General features: G+C 45.5%; 2 protein-coding genes across 5 annotated transcripts in view; both read right to left on the reverse strand.

Moving 5' to 3' along the window:
- Nucleotides 1–1,557: 1,557 nt before the first annotated feature.
- NOL7 (nucleolar protein 7) lies at nucleotides 1,558–11,215 on the reverse strand. Its single transcript, XM_005302862.4, has 8 exons — nucleotides 10,727–11,215; nucleotides 7,485–7,545; nucleotides 6,069–6,127; nucleotides 5,370–5,401; nucleotides 4,046–4,127; nucleotides 2,648–2,769; nucleotides 2,488–2,565; nucleotides 1,558–1,991 (listed from the first exon to the last, which is right to left on the reverse strand). The coding sequence occupies exons 1-8, from the start codon at nucleotides 10,909–10,911 to the stop codon at nucleotides 1,918–1,920; spliced, it is 693 nt and encodes a 230-aa protein (XP_005302919.2). The 5' UTR covers nucleotides 10,912–11,215; the 3' UTR covers nucleotides 1,558–1,917.
- Nucleotides 11,216–11,659: 444 nt separating this feature from the next.
- Nucleotides 11,660–16,030, reverse strand: part of SIRT5 (sirtuin 5) — a 30,587-nt gene continuing 26,216 nt past the window's right edge. For all 4 annotated transcript variants that reach the window (XM_005302859.5, XM_065585086.1, XM_008171227.4 and 1 more), the window contains 2 exons: nucleotides 13,243–13,358; nucleotides 11,660–12,239 (listed from right to left, as the gene is read on the reverse strand). In XM_005302859.5, coding sequence (XP_005302916.1) covers nucleotides 12,164–12,239; nucleotides 13,243–13,358 — 192 coding nt within the window. In that variant the 3' untranslated portion in view covers nucleotides 11,660–12,163. The remainder of the gene's footprint in view (nucleotides 12,240–13,242; nucleotides 13,359–16,030) is intronic.

The following is a 16,030-nucleotide window of genomic DNA, read 5'->3' on the forward strand; positions in this document are numbered from 1 at the left end:
GGAGCCACCAAGGAAATGCTTTCAACCTCCTACTTGCCCTAAGATTTAATTTAATCAGACCCAAAGAGCACTGACACTAGATTTCAGAAAAGGGAATGTAAAAAAGATGCTAGTCTTCAGACTCTGTACTTATATTAGTCAGCAAGAAAGCTAGTGAGTCACAGAAGGCATCCAAAAGCAAGCAGTGTGTTTGTGTTGCCCTTTAATCAAACTACTGCAGGTAAGGTAAAGTACTAAAAGGGAATTTGAAGAGTGAATACTCAACTTGAAAGCAGCCTCTAAGGCAGTGCAGTGAGTCAACTGGAGACCATCCTAGGGGCCACTGAAGAATCTGTTACCTGAAAATAGTCAGCAAGTTGACAGTCCATTTCTAATCACCAAATAATAAATTTCTAAAGAAAAGACAGAGTTCTGAAGGAGGGAACTGCTGCAGTCTTATTAAAATCAGGTATTATAGCAGTAAATATCCTGCTAATTCAACCAGGAAAATTAACAAAATTTACACCTAGAATATATCATAGGAACCCATTAATTAACACAATTCTAGTAAACTAGATGCATAATTTTGCTTGAGATTTAGTTTGACTTTTTTGCTTTAAAACAGCTTGACAGGCCGTTTAACCTTTTGCCATGTTGAAAGTTGAAGTGCTAGGGCATAAGTTCCCTCCTAACCCTGGTAGTGGAATATTAGATTTGTGAAAAGTTAGTGAGTTGAGAATCTGGCCCTTTACTTGCCTCAAGTCTGATACAGAGCACTTCTATAGAAAACATTAAACTTGAGCTCACAACTGAGTCTCTGAAGTTGCTGTGTAACTTCATTCTGATTTATGAAGACTGGCTTTGTCACCTGCTGACAGCTTGCTTCAGATTCCCCATGAATTGCAGATATGAAAATCTGCTCTGGGAGACTTAATTCTTCAGGTAATGGCTGTTTTTAATTTGACTTCCTTGCATACCCTCAGGCCTTTTTCACCTTGGCTGTGTGCTCTTACAGCCTTTTGTTCACTCATTTCATTTAAGTTGAACTATAGCTGAGAAGTGGGGGAAATCTGTGGGTACTGTACAGAAGTAATCCTTGCCTTGTAATCTGCTTTTTGTATTATCTCAATCAAAAGATGAGGTGGATAATGTGCAGTAATGACAAACCCCCTGCCCTTGTCAAGCTGAAAGTTCCTGGAGGCAGAACTCAAGCATTGTGCAGAGTGGTAGCATCACAGCTGATTCAAATGCCCTGTCCTGTGACCTCAGGTACCATTCCATTGATTGCAGCTTGGATGGGGAAGATGCCTTTCAAAATAGCAGTTGCCCTTAGCATGGGCACAAGTTGCTGATCACAAGAGCCTTCTAGATGGTGGGCAGCCAGAGCAAGGTTCTACTTGCAGAAAACATCAGCCAGCAGCTGGACACAACACTTTTGCATAGTAAGAAGATGTACATTATATCATAATTGACAATAAAACCTATTTTAAGTATAAGAGCTATATTTATAACCAAACTTCTTAGGGTGAGTCTGGCAGCTGGATAGTGATTTCTCACAGACATCACAGCAGTAGTGGGTTTAAGAGAAGTAAAGGTATTTAATGTGGAAAAAACCTACAAAGTTAGTGAAGAACTAAAAAAATGATAGTCTGTGGATTAACTTAAATAAAAATATACCATTCAGAGCCTACAAAAACATCTCTGGACAAATAAGGTGGCTCCTGGCCATATTTTAAAAGTTAGTGCATAAATGGCTTTGCAAGAGACAGCCACTTGACCACAAACTCATTTTAAAGCAGTTATACCAGTAATTTATAGTACTGTACAGGTAATATCCTAAAAATAAAGTGAAACATACGAGCTTTACAGACAAGCAAAAAAAAATTGAGAGCAAGCCAGCATTTTCCTTAGTGTCCATCTTAGAGGGCTTTTTTCCTTTCATACAGAAGACACCATCTTCTTAGACATCCAGCGTTTTTTAAACTGCTTAGCTTTCTGTTTTTTCTCTGTCCCTAAAAGCAAAAAAAAGTAGTATTAGGCTGCATACTGTGGTATTTCCAGGTAGTTTTCGTTTGGAATTAAAAGGCTACATAGCACTGAGTGCTATTTAGCCAGTTTATTCTGAAATGCTGTAAAAGGGGCAATGTGGTAGTATAGAAAACCCTGTGAATCAGCATGTACAGTGTCAGAAGACTTTGCTGCAAGGGGTTTCACTTGACTCCACTATGCACCAGGATTTTATGACATTCTTGAAATGGCAAAGAATACGTTAATAAGAGCCCAAATACTTCGTCACCTAAAGGAACTTTGCCTTTTGTCTAAAAAAATAGCTGACTTGCACAATATTACAGTAGTTAATTATAAACGACACTCTTCCAGACTGTGTACTGTTAGCCAAACCCCTGCATGGCACATTTGTCAGCTAAAGGGAGGACAAAAATTAATCATACTCTGTATTTAAAATGTGCAAAAATACCTAACAAAGTATTTTGGATTCATTGCACTTACCCCAAGATTTGTTCACAAACTGAACTGCAGCTTTTTTAACTGGACTCTTCTTGTTTGCAAAAGAAAAGAACTGGTTTGCTGAAATAAATGAAAGGAAAAGTTGGTCATACAGGCAGATGATCAAAAAGATACAGAATGACACCTAGAAGAGTTACTTTACCAGTTGTTCGGTTGGTGCCTGGTCCATATAGATGACTCTGTACGAAGTCTTTGGCCATTTTTTGGTGCTGGCTGGTTAGATCGTGGTCTTTTAAACGCACGGCCATATAGCTTCCTTTCAATCTAGTTAAGTAAAAGTTAAAAAATAAAGTCACTGGTGTTTAAACCCCCAAACAGTGTATGTACTGGCCAACATCTTGCTACAAGAGATACTTTTACTGGCTTCTAATTAATCTTCATTAGAAAAAAAAAATCCCAAACTATTTCTATATTATTCCAGCATGGAGAACTCATACACACCTTTCCACTGAGTTCAACAGCACCAAAAATGATGTCGCTGCATTTAAAGTTGTGGGAGCTTAAAAATATTCCTGCCAAAAGCCAGTACCAACTACTCTCCAGACTCTCATCACCAGCTGGATGCTTAGACCATGTCTGAATAATTGATATTTTTTCTGTGGGATCCTTCTCTTTCCTTCCATTATCCCACAGCTTCCAGCAAGGGGACTTGACTGTGCACGAGGCATCATTTTAGTCCCTCACTACTGTTGTATGGTATGATAGCCAAGTCATATGCATGAACCTTAACCCTTCTTTTCTATATTTGCAGATGAAATCTGAGATCTCTCTGCAGCACTCAGAGTAACTAGGGGAATTCATGCACACAGGCAGGCTTTCTGGGCATAGATAATTCCTCCTCAGCCTACAGTGAAAACTGTGTCCTGAAACTCCTGACAAAAGGGAGAAGGAAACACATAGGATTGTTGAGACACACTGAGTCCAAACAGCAATTTTTAGCAAGTTTATCTTTGCCCTCTATTACCGAAAGCACACATTTCCCTCCACAGCATGTTAATGACATGTACAGCATCAGCCACAGGGCCTCTCTCAATATTCCATATCCTCTGCTGCTCCAGACTGAGCATGCTGCCTCTATGTACAGATCAACTGCCATACATTTCAAACAACGCATAGTGTACTTTCATTGTAAAACCTACTCAGAGCCACATATTGCTTCAAAAATAGCACAGGTGTGGGAGGTGCTAAAATGCATTGTTCTCAGGAGACCACTTCTGACTTGCATCAAAAGGATGTTAGAGGGGGTTCTGCCCAGAGGTTTTTGGTCAGAGGGAGGAATGATATGGGGTGCATGAAAGTGTGGGGTTCCTGTAATAACACAGGGGATGCCAATGCCCCAACATTAATAAGACAAAAGAAAGTATTCCTCTCATCAGTGAAAGAGCATTGTACTGCAGGAAAGAGGTCACTCACATGGGATGGCCTGTGTCAAACTAACATGACTGAGGGGTAGAAGTTTGATTTCCAAGTAGAGTTCAAGCCCTTTACAATTTTGACCACAGTAACACTTTAACTGAACTGGAGCTACTTAACATCATACCTAACAACCTGTTTTCCTCCTTCATGGTCCTGTCCCCTGTTACATCCTTCATTCTTATTTTCAGACTCATCTTGATTTTCACCTAAAATAGATGCAGTACAGTCAAACTATTTCCACACACTGTCAATCCACAGATAGTAAGTTAAGGGCCTATCAATGATCAGTTTGAGGAAAACAATGCATAGGTCTTTGATTGAACCAAACACATTTCCAGAAGCAGCAGCTCATAACAGAAAGAGGTGCTGCCTTCAGAACTCTGCCTGAATGGCCTTGTAGAGGACAAAATAGGCTTTGGATGACACACCTTTAAATGTGGTATCAGAGCTTAATCACCACCTTCCTTAACAATAAGAGGGTGCGAGGGGGAATCATTGGTATGGCCTGGTCACAGGAAAGGATGAGAGGCAAGAATCAATGCTATTTAGCAAGAGACAAAACATGGCTGAATCAGTATTTAGCACTTCAAGTTTTGCTACAGTGAGCAATAAAGCTGTAGAGTAGAGACATCCTGTAATATTGCACAATGGCTGTGCATAGTCCAGGGAGTTCTAAAATACAGTCCACAGTTGGCTTCATTCCCTGTATCTTAAGAGAATTAAGCACCGCCCATGAAGACTGATTTCTCAAGAAACCTACAGTTCAACTCCATTATTGTTTCTAAAGCATTATGGAGATATAAAATTGGGGGTAATGTTTACATAGCTTACAGGAGGTTGTGAAATTATATTTGTAAAACACTGAGATCTGTAGCTAAAAGGGGCTACAGCACTACACATTTATGTCTTTGTGAATGCCCTGGATTTTGGTTTTGATGAGGTGAAAAGTTTCTCCTCTGTTTCTACAGTGCCATGAGAATATGGAACATACATGCCCCTGCTCCAAGAATCAAGGAAGATGATAAGTGTATTAGTAAAGGCTGTTCTATGGTTGTGGTCATTTCTGAGAATTACAAAGATGCAAATACAAATGAATGCCTCCCACTGTTAGGTTGCCCGATTGTCTTCTACTGATCCCTCTTCTTTACTTAGGCTGTCTTGCTCTCCAAGCTAAACGTTTCTTCAAACAACACTGAGTATTTTAAATCAAGCATTTGCACAGCAGGCTTCTCAAAACAAGAGGACATGGAACTAGGGCCAACACTGAGAAGAACAGAGGATCAGAGAGGAAGTTAGAATTGATAGGCAGAAGCAATCAGCAATTGTTAAATTCAGGTTTCACTATCACAAGGGATTGCAGTGTCACAGAAAAGCTAGTTCTAACACAAACTGGACATAATTTCTTTTTATGATGTTCCAGACATAAATATAAAAAGTTTGTATCTTACCTTGTTTGGTTGTGTCAGACAGGTTATTGTTGCTTAGGAGGGAATGAGAAAGTTTGTTTAGAAACGTTATTCTTCACATTTAGGAAGGAGCTGTGGTTATGCACAGTTATGTACTTTAAATGTCTATAACTCCTTACAATATTTACAGAGTCCTAAATAGAATAAATACTTTTAAATAATTATTTCTGTATATGATCTTGAGGCTTAAAGATTAGATGGGGATTGGAACAACCTAGGTAACCCTACTAGAACTTTGTCTTTTAGTGTCAATATGCTGTTGAATGTTCAAAAATACCTTAAATAGTAAGCTACAATAGCACATGCACAATCCTGTTAATGCCATAAACCATACTCTTGCAACAACACAGTTCATTATTAATGACACACATACAGGGTGAAACAATCTAAGCAACGTGATATTTTTATGTAGCTAATTTTCTGATTGTAACCATATCTGGAAAGATATGCTGAGAGTATAATTAGAAAAGCGAGTATGAAGAAACCTCTTACTCTTAGACCCGCAGAGACAATGCAGTTCTAGGAGAGAGAAATGCATTCTGTTCTTGCCCACCCATCATCGAAGTTCCAACCACACAGATTCTTTATTACTGTTGATGTTTTTTTCGCAAGCCAGAAAATACAGCTCAGCCCTAAAAGTTAGGGCATTGTTTTGTGCATTAGGGCACAACTTACACTTACTTAATCTGTGGTCCTGAAGTTAACTCCTCTAGAACATTTTCAGGAAGTAATTTTCTTTTCTAAAGAAAATTAAGAAAATTCTTTAATGGCTACAACTTTCCTTTTCAAGGCAGTATTTCATGATAGCAAAGCTCTTCTACATATTTTTGAACATGTCAAATACCAGTGTCAACAAATATTCAAAACTTTGGTTAACTTCAACTCTTGGAGAAAAATCACTTGTGAACTGGGGGCAGGTGGATTATTCTTACAAGCTCCACCAGCAAATTCAGTCCTGTCCACTCTACTACAAAGAGTACTGCTGTAAATAGATTGTGCAGATGTTCAAAATATGTTCATGTGGGTCTCTAGGCTCGGCTACTGATAAGTAAGTTTGAACAGACCCGTGAGTTCTAACGGGTTCCTAGAGATCAGGGGGCTTAGCTCAGTCTTGATTGAAGAAATAAATAAGTGGTGGTAGTAGCGACCCAGCCCGCCCAACTGTTGAGTTCAAACAGCCACAGATTTTGTAAATCTTGGTACAGTAGACTCCGCTTATTAGCAACCCATCAGCAGCCAGCAAAAAGTTCCCATTATTTGGCCAATAAGGGGAAGGCAGGTTTGCAAGGCTGCAGCCAGGCAAGTGCTAGAATGTGCTTTCCCTACCTGCCCTCTGCAAACCTCCCTGCAGGCAAGGCAGCAGTGGGGAGGGGTACTGCTATCCAAATGGAGTGGGGGCACTGGAGGCCCACGGAGCTGCACGATACCGTTTTCCCCCGCACTCTCTAGGGCTCAGCGTGCTTTTTGTCCTTGGGTGCAGGCCCCCAGCAGGGTGCAACTTGGAGGACGCAGAGAGAGGGTACCATGCAGTTTGGCATCTGCTCTGCAGCCCCCATCCCTGCTACTGCCCTGGCCACAGCCTCCCCTCCCAGCCTGCAGGCCCTTATCGCCTGTGCACTCCCTGTGAGTAGGCCGGTTTGCGTGGCTGCAGCGAGGAAAGGCAGGTCCCAATGCTTCCTTGCCTGGCTGTAGTCCTGCAAACCTGCCTGTGGTGGGCTCTCAGGGCTTCCTTCCCTGCCTGCAGCCAGGGCTTTGATTTTCACCAAGTGGCATGTGGCTGCCAACAGCCAAATCCCATTCACACAACAGTGGATGGGGTGCAATTGGTTCCTGCAGAGTGGTGATATTAACCAGAAGTCGCTAATACCCTGGCCACATTGAGTGGACTCTGCAGTAAAGGCTCCTCCACTCCCGCACTGTCATGGGAGACGCTGTCCCTGGGCAGGGGGCCGGTGGCTCATCATCCAGGCTCGTGGCAAACAAGGACGCCTCTTGGCCTATAGGCTACATTTCTCTTGCAGCAGCCAGGCACCCGCAGTGAGCAGGACCTGCAATCACAAAGCACAACCTGGCCTGGCCCAAGTGGACCCTCTTTACCTTCTGCTCTTTGAACAACTCCTCTCGCCGCCGCCGCTTCTCCTTCAGCAGCTCCTTGTCCCTGTGGGGAGGAGAGAACATGCAGGTCAGAGCTGGTACAATGTTATAAACTGCTACCGTCACAATTTGCTGTCTCTGCCTTTCGGCATCTTTGGGTCCATGGGTAGCAAATTGTGACAGATGCGGGTACACCTGTCACAATCTGCTATCTCTACCTTTCCCCATCCTCTGGTCCAAGGGAAGCAAATAGTGATGTATAAGGGTTCACCTGTTGAAATTTGCTTTTCCCATCTCCAGATTCGGGGGCAGCCAGCTGTGATAATTCCATCACTATTTGCTACCATTGTGAAATCTCCATTTTAAATTTGGGCACAAATAAAACAAGGTATTTTTCTAGTTTGGAAAAGCGTTCTACAGAGATAAACCACAGGGCTAGTGTCTGCAAAACCCTGAATGAAGATAGTGTTATTTCTTTATTAGTCTCCTTCCATTGTAGTTAGGCCATACAGTTTCTATAGTAAACAAACATTTAATGTACACAAAACACTGAAACTAGTTGAAGGCATAGTAAATAGTATTTTAAATACTAACCAATACATTGTCAACAAAAGCTCTTAGGCAGAACATCTAGTATTGTTCCATATACAGACACACACCACTGTCACCGTTACACATAAATGCGTACTACTCTACTTTGGCACAAACATATGAGCTCATTACTCCCAATCTTATTTCCGAGATATATTCTCAGGCCTTTGCCTCACTGCTAAAACTGAAGTTGCTTGTCCTCACTATGTTTTTAGCTCATAACAACATCCACACCTTAGCTACTCCAAGTCAAACAAAACGGAAAAGGGCTAGATTCACAAAGGGACTTAGGCACTGCAAAAAAATGTTAACCGACCTTAACTGTTAACACCTGGCCAGCCGCCCACACCCCAGCCCCCGGCTGCCTGCACCAGGCCAGACCCCCAGAAATATGGTCTAGATCAGGTGTCTCAAACATGTGGCCCGCGGGGCTATTTCCTGCAGCCCACCAAACAACTTCTCCCCCCCCCCCCCCCCTCCGGCCTACCTCCAGGCCAAGGGTGGGCAAACTACACCCACAGGATTGCCCTCCTCGAGCCCCGCACCACTCCCTGAAGCGGCTGGCACCACGGCCGGGGGGAGGAGGGGAGAGCAGAGGACTCCATGTGTTGCCCTGGTTTCCATGTGTTGCCTTGGTTTCCAGGCACCGCCCCCCCCCGCAGCTCCCATTGGCCGGGGGGATGCAGGGACATGGTTCCAGCTGCTGAGCGGGGCCAGGGCCAGGACCAGCAGGTAGCCTGCCCTGGCCCCAGTGTGCGCCGCTGACCTCCCGGAGCGGCTTTAGGTAAGCAGCACCTGGCCAGAGCCCGAAGCTCTCCTGCACCCTGCTCCCCAACCCCCTGCCCTGAGCCCCCTGCTGCATCCCACACCCCTTCTACACCCCAATCCCCTGCCCTGAGCCCCCTGCCGCATCCCACATCCCTGCTGTACCCCAACCCCCAGCCCTGAGCTCCCTGCCTGAACCCCAACCTTCTGCCACACCCCGCACTCCCTCCTGCACCCCAACTCCCTGGCCTGAGCCCCCTGCTACACCCCTCACCCCCCTGCACCCCAACCCTCTGCCCTGAGCCCCCTGCCACACCCCAATTCCCTGCCGTGAGCCCTCTGTCACACCCTGCACCTCAACTCCCTACCCTGAGCCCTCGCCACACCCGTCCTGCACCCTCTGTGGGCAAGGAGGGGGCGGAGTTAGGGTGGGGACTTCAGAGAAGGGGTTGGAATGGGGGGGCAGGGAAGGGGTGGGAAGAGGCAGGGCAGGGGTAGGGCCTCATGGAAGGGGTGTAGTGGGGGCAGGGCCAGGGGCAGCGAAGGGGTGTGTGTGTCAGTGATGCGACCCTTGGGCCAATGAACTAGTCCTCATGTGGCCCTCCTGGTCATTTGAGTTTGAGACCCCTGGTCTAGATGAAATTATTGTAAGGTGGGTACACAAGTGGTTGAAAGACCATACACAAAGAGTAATCATAAATGGTTCACTATCCAACTGGGCGGACATATCTAGTGGGGTCCCACAGAAGTGAGTCCTCGGTCTGCTACTATTCAATATTTTCATTAATGAGTGGGGAGTGTATGCTTATGAAATTTGCAGATGACAGCAAGCTGGGAGGGCTTGCAGGCATTTTGGAGAACAGGATTAGAATTCAAAATGACCATGACAAATTGGAGAACTGGTCTGAATTCAACAAGATGGCAGTCAATAAAGACAAGTGCGAAGTACTTCACTTAGGAATGAAAAAGCAAATGCACAACTACAAAATGGGGAAAAACAACTATTCAGTATTTCTGAAAAGGAGCAGGCAGTTATAGCAGATCACAAATAAAATACGAGTCAACAGTGCAGTGCAGCTGCAAAAGAGGCTAATATTCTGGGGTGTATTAACAGGAGTGTGGTATGTAAAGCACGAGAGGTAACTGGTTTACTCCACTTGGCACTGATGAGGCCTCAGCTGGACTATTGTATCCAGTTCTGGGCACCACACTTTAGGAAAGATGAGGGCAAACTGGCCAGAGGGCCCCTCCCCTCAAATGCAGAGCGCCCTGCACAACCCTGCAGGCCGAGACGAGCAAGTGGTGGGCAGGGGGAGCCAGCAAGCAGAGCAGGTCGGGGCCCCTTCTGAGCATGGGCCTGGCTCTATAACCCCACTGTAACCCCAGCACTGTACAAAATGGTAAACGTGCCCAACAGGTGAAAGGCCTGATGACGAATAGTGTTTTGGGGCAGGACTCCTGCATGGCTGCCCCGGTCAAACCTGAGGCCACTTCACTTCTGAACGAAAGGGTCCCGGCGGGGTTCACGGCCCTGGGCACTAACTGCCCCCTGGAGCGCCCCGCCAGCCAGACACCTCGCGCCTAAGGGCAGTTGTGGGGGGAACCGCTACCAGTCACTTCCCGATGTTCTAGGTGAAGTGACCCCAGGACCCCCCCGAACGGGCGCTGCAGCCAAACACCGCAGCTGCTCGAGGACCAGCGAGCGCCGCACAGGAGGCCCCGCAGCGTAACCCGGGCGGGGGCCGCTGCAGCATGTTGCGGAGCAGGCTCCGGGCTAGCGGCAGCTCGTTGCTTTAAGCGACTCCCCGCGCGGGGTGTCACCCCCCCCCCAAGGGGCAATCCCGGGGCCGGGGCCTGCGCGCGGCGATTCCGGCCGGTCGGGCTGTTACCTCCGCGCTGTCTCCCCGGCGCGTCTCCGCTCGGTCTCCGCCGCGGCTCTCGCCCGCTCGAAGGTCACCTCCTCGGGCGCCTCATCCTCCTCTTCATCCTCGGAGGAGGCGGCGGCGCCCACGAGCGGCTCTGGGGCAGTAACGTCTTTCTCTAGCATCGCGCGCCGCCTCCGCGTCATCGCCATAGCGTCTCGAGCCACCCGACACGAGGAATCCCCCTCTCACCTCTGACCCGGAAGCAGTCGCCAGGCCGCCGCGGCAGGGCTCGCACTACAGCTCCCAGCCTGCTCCGCGGCCGGCTCAGCCTAGGCCCGCGCACGCGCCGCGCTCTCCCCTCGCTCGCGCTTTGCAATTGCAGGCCGTCGCCATCAGCCCGTGGGGCGAAGCGGGGCTCGAGAGCCGCTTCCTCACTCGGCGCAGCCCCGCCGAGCGCCCCAGGCGCTGCCGCACCTGCCCTGGGCCGGGAAGGCCCCTAGCCGCGCTCCCGGCAATCAACGCGACACTGTGCCCCGGCCCCTCCCCCATCCCGACCTCCGCCCCGCACTTAGCCACGCCGCGGTGAAAGTGCCCCGAGCCAGGCTGCAGTAGCGCTGCCAGCGGGGGCCCACGGCTAGAGCACAAGCAGAGTATGCAACAGCCCCGCCAAAGCCTGCATTACTTTAGGCAAAGACAGACACAAACCACAGCTCAGCAGTAAAAAGCGACCCGAGGCGCCAGTAACGCTGTTTAATAACATAACCCATAACAAGGTAACAGATGCTTAAGCAAGGGAAATAACACAAAGACCATGCAGCTCCCTGGTGCAAATGGCAAAGCAGCTAGGATGGAAATGTTCCTCATGTGCACTGTGCTTCCATCAATGTCACACCCACACAAAGTGCAGCACCGCAAGCATAAACCTCTCCCTAGTGTAAACATTCTCCTGACTCCAAGTTTTTATTCTATTTATTTATTTTCAAAGTGCTGAAGTGTTAGCCTCATAAAAGGTTAGTTACTTTCCCTCCTTTCACACAACATTCTTTCAGAAATTTCACCTCCTATAAAAAAAATGTCAAAGATACATAAGCCTCAAATTGGTTTACAATGAAGTCTTTGTGGAGTTCAGATTCATCTGACAGAGCAACATCCTCTTAGTATAGCCAGTCCATTTTGGAGTCATTCATGATTGTTTTTGTTTTCCTTTGACAGAAAAGATTTTATTCCGACAGAAACGTGACCTTTTTTTAAATTCGAAAGTCCAGTATTTTCCCCTGTTCCTAACCCTATCTCTGCCATCAGTATAACTGAGAATCAGGATTTCTTTGATTAGTTTCTTCCACAGATCTAGTCTCCTTCCAACACTTAGGCTTTCTTCTACAAACATCCATTTCACCTTGTGTGTACTTCTTGATATTCTTAGCAATTTAATTATTTCCCCTCCCTTCCTCAGATGAATGCTCATGAGATTATTTCAGTTTTATGGCGAGCAAGCGCTGGAGGCAGGGTGGTACCACAGGGACCTGGGAAATGAAATCTGAAACAGAAATCAGAATGGTTAGGGGGAAAATGATGATAGAAGACTTTTCAGAAAGCCAGTTATAATACAAATTACCACCACAGCATTTTTGCCCTTTATACACTTCCCTTAATCCAGTTTCTGCAGTTTGTCTAGTCATTTTAAAAGGGTTAATTTTTCTACACACGCCAGAGCAAGCAGCACCTGTTGTAATAGCTGTTTAAGCAGCAAATGATTCAACAGAGTGAAGAAGTAAATTGACCGTAATCCTATAGACTTGACATTAGTTTTTGTATTTTCAATAAATTGGCAGTTAAACTAAAACACTAAAAATAAAACAGGAGAGTTTAATACCATCTGACTGACAGAATTATAAACTCTTCAGACCTCCTTCTCTATAAAGTTTAGGCAGATTTTGGAAAAATAGTAAACAAAGAGCTAGGAAAAAACATTATCTAACATTTTCTAGACCAGTGGCCCCCCCACTATGGGCGCACCCCCCTAGGGAGTCATGGGGGAAATGTTTTAGGGGGGCACATGGCAGGGCCTGGGCCAGCCCCCACAGGGGGCAGGAAGGTAGCGCCACCCAGACCTCGCTCTGCCCCCAGACCAGCTCCACTTTGGCCCCCAGCTGCAGCTGCAGCTCCGCTCCGCCCCAAGACCAGCTCCAGTCCCAGCTCCATTCCATCCCCTGCTCTGTCCCCCAACCCAGCTCTGCCCTCATTCCCTCTCCACTCTCAGGCCAGAGCCACCTCTAGTCCCAGCTCCTCCCCAGTCCCAGCTCCACTGTCAGCTCAAGCTCCTGTGCTGATGAAACCTTGGCTGTGCAGTAATGGAAGGGGGGGGCCGGGGGGCAGAAGACATGGACAGATTCCATTACTAGAAAGGGGGGGCGCGACAAGACAAGTTTGGACACCACTGTTCTAGACACTTAAGAGCATTAATTTTTATCAGGACAACATAAGATATCATTTAAGTTAACGTTGCTTCCCTCTTCTACCTAAAATATGAGCAGTTTTACCTGAACCTATTTGTAGCAGGGGTGGCTTGCATGTTAAATTCTGCAACTGGCACTCCTCTGGCAGATACTTGAGGAGCAAACATAGCAGCAGGATACACCACAGAAGAGGTTCCCACCTGCAGGAAAAAAAAAAAAATAGCACCAGACCAGCATTTTAAAAAAGAATTCAGTAACCTTCAGACATCCTGAGAGACTCTCGACCTGCAGATTTGCTAAAACATCTAATGCATGTTCAACCCTACAATACAAGTCTACAAGTATTAATATGGCCTGATTAGTGCAACCTGCTGAAACCTGAGGGATAAGAGGTCTGATGCAGTGCTCCTCGGACTGGAAGGGAGTAAAAACAGCACTCAAGTTTGCTCTCCAGCCCTTCTAGTTGACAGTGGTATGGTGGTGACTGGTTACAAAGTAAGCCATTTCCAGTCATATGTGGTTGGGGGGGAGGGGGGCGGAAATCACTCAGAAGTGGGCCACTGGCAAGGGAATAAATAAGGGAAATCCTAACAGAACACAACCTAAAGCAAGTTTAAATATATGAAGGAAAGTAGCCTCCCACCTACCTTTCAGGGGTATAGTGGAGATTAATATTTATAGAGGGATCTGAACTAGGGCTGTCAAGCGATTAAAAAAATTAAAAAGCGATTAATCGCACTGTTAAACAAAAATAGAATACCATTTATTTAAATAGTTTTGGATGAGTTCTACATTTTCAAATATATTGGTTTCAATTACAACACAGAATACAAAGGGTACAGTGCTCACTTTATTTTTGATTACGAGTATTTGCACTGTAAAAAACAAAAATAGTATTTTTCAATTCACCTAGTACAAGTACTGTAGTGCAATCTTTTTATCATGAAAGTTGTCTTACAAATGTAGAATTATGTAAAAAAAAAAACAAAAAACAAAAAAAAACCCTGCATTCAAAAATAAAACAATGTAAAATTTTAGAGCCTACAAGTCCACTCAGTCCTACTTTTTGTTCAGCCAATTGCTCAGAAACAAGTTTGTCTACATTTGCAGGAGATAATGCTGCCCGCTTCTTGTTTATAATGTCACCTGAAAGTGAGAACAGGCATTCTCATGGCACCAGGGTGAAAGTAAATTAAAGGACTTACCGGTACGCCGGAGTCCTGAGCAGGGGGGCGGGGCCTCAACCTGAAAGGGCGGGGCCTCAATTGAAAGAGGTGGGGCCTTTAAATCCCCAGGCTCTTTAAATCAAGTTTTAAAGGGCCTGGGGCTCCGCTGCAGTAGAGACGCCTGGAGCCCCTGGGCCTTTAAATCACCGCCGGAGCCCCGCTGCTGCTAGCCCAGGGCTCCGGCAGTGGGGCTCAGGAGGCAATTTAAAGGGCCCAGGGCTCTGGCCGCTGCCAGGAGCCCAGGCCCTTTAAATCACCAGCCTGAGGAAGCCAGTCTGGCCCGGTGTACCGGCTGGCCCTTGCCAGTACGCCGTACCGTACTGGCTTACTTTCACCTCTACATGGTACTGTTGTAGCTGGCGTTGCAAGATATTTACGTGCCAGATGCGCTAAAAATTGACATGTTCCTTCATGCTTCAACCACCATTCCAGGGGACATGCGTCTATGCTGATGAGGGGTACTGCTCAATAACAAGCCAAAGCAGTGCAGACCGACGCATGTTCATTTTCATTATTTGAGTCAGATGCCACCAGCAGAAGATTGATTTTCTTTTTTGGTGGTTTGGGTTCTGTAGTTTCCGTATCGGAGTGTTGCTCTTTTAAGACTTCTGAAAGCATGCTCCACACCTCGTCCTTCTCAGAGTTTGGAAGGCACTTCAGATTCTTAAATGTTGGGTCGAGTGCTGTAGCTATCTTTAGAAATGTCACTTTGGTCCCTTCTTTCTGTTTTGTGAAATCTGCAGTGAAAGTGTTCTTAAAATGAACAACATGTTCTGGGTCATCATCCAAGACTGCTATAACATGAAATATATGACAGAATACAGGTAAAACAGAGCAGGGGATATACAATTCTCTCCCAAGGAGTTCAATCTCAAATTTAATTAACAATTTTTTTTGTAAAACAAGCATCATCAGCATGTCCTCTGGAATGGCGGTTGAAGCATGTAGAGGGCATATGAATGTTTAGCATATCTGGCACAAATACCCTGCAATGCTGGCCACAAAAGTGCCATGCAAATACCTGTTCTCACGTTCAGGTGACATTGTAAATAAGAAGAGGGCAGCATTATCTCCAGTAAATGTAAACAAACTTGTTTGTCTTAGCGATTGGCTGAACAAGAAGTAGGACTGAGTGGACTCTTAGGCTCTAATGTTTTACATTATTTTGTTTTTGAGTGCAGTTATGTAACAAAAAAAAATCTACATTTGTAAGTTGCACTTTCAGGACAAAGAGATTGCACTACATTACTTGTAAGAGGTGAATTGAAAAATACATCTGAAGAAGTGAGGTTTTTTACCCATGAAAGCTTATGCCCAAATAAATCTGTTAGTCTTTAAGGTGCCCCCGGGCTCCTTGTTGTTTTTGTGGATACAGACTAACATGGCTACCCCCAATACTATTTCTTTTGTTTATCATTTTTACAGTGCAAATATTTGTAATACAAAACAATGTACACTGATTTCAATTACAACACAAAATACAATATATATGAAAGTGTAGAAAAATATCCAAAATATTTAATAAATTTCAGTTAGTATTCTGTCGTTTAACAGTGCGATTAAAACTGCGATTAATCGCGAATAATTTTTTTAATTGCAATTTAATTTTTTTGAGTTAATCGCATGAGTTAACTGCGATTAATCGA

The sequence above is a fragment of the Chrysemys picta genome, chromosome 2 (genome assembly GCF_011386835.1).
Source record: "Chrysemys picta bellii isolate R12L10 chromosome 2, ASM1138683v2, whole genome shotgun sequence".
In the NCBI taxonomy this organism is placed as follows: Eukaryota; Metazoa; Chordata; order Testudines; family Emydidae; genus Chrysemys; species Chrysemys picta.

Coding starts and splice junctions, on each gene's coding strand:
- NOL7 (XM_005302862.4), bottom strand. CDS start 10,911: ATGGCGATGACGCGGAGGCGGCGCGCGATGCTAGAGAAAGACGTTACT. Junction 2,566..2,647: donor AGGCACCAACCGAACAACTG/GTAAAGTAACTC, acceptor CATTTATTTCAG/CAAACCAGTTCTTTTCTTTT. Junction 1,992..2,487: donor GTTTGTGAACAAATCTTGGG/GTAAGTGCAATG, acceptor TTTTGCTTTTAG/GGACAGAGAAAAAACAGAAA.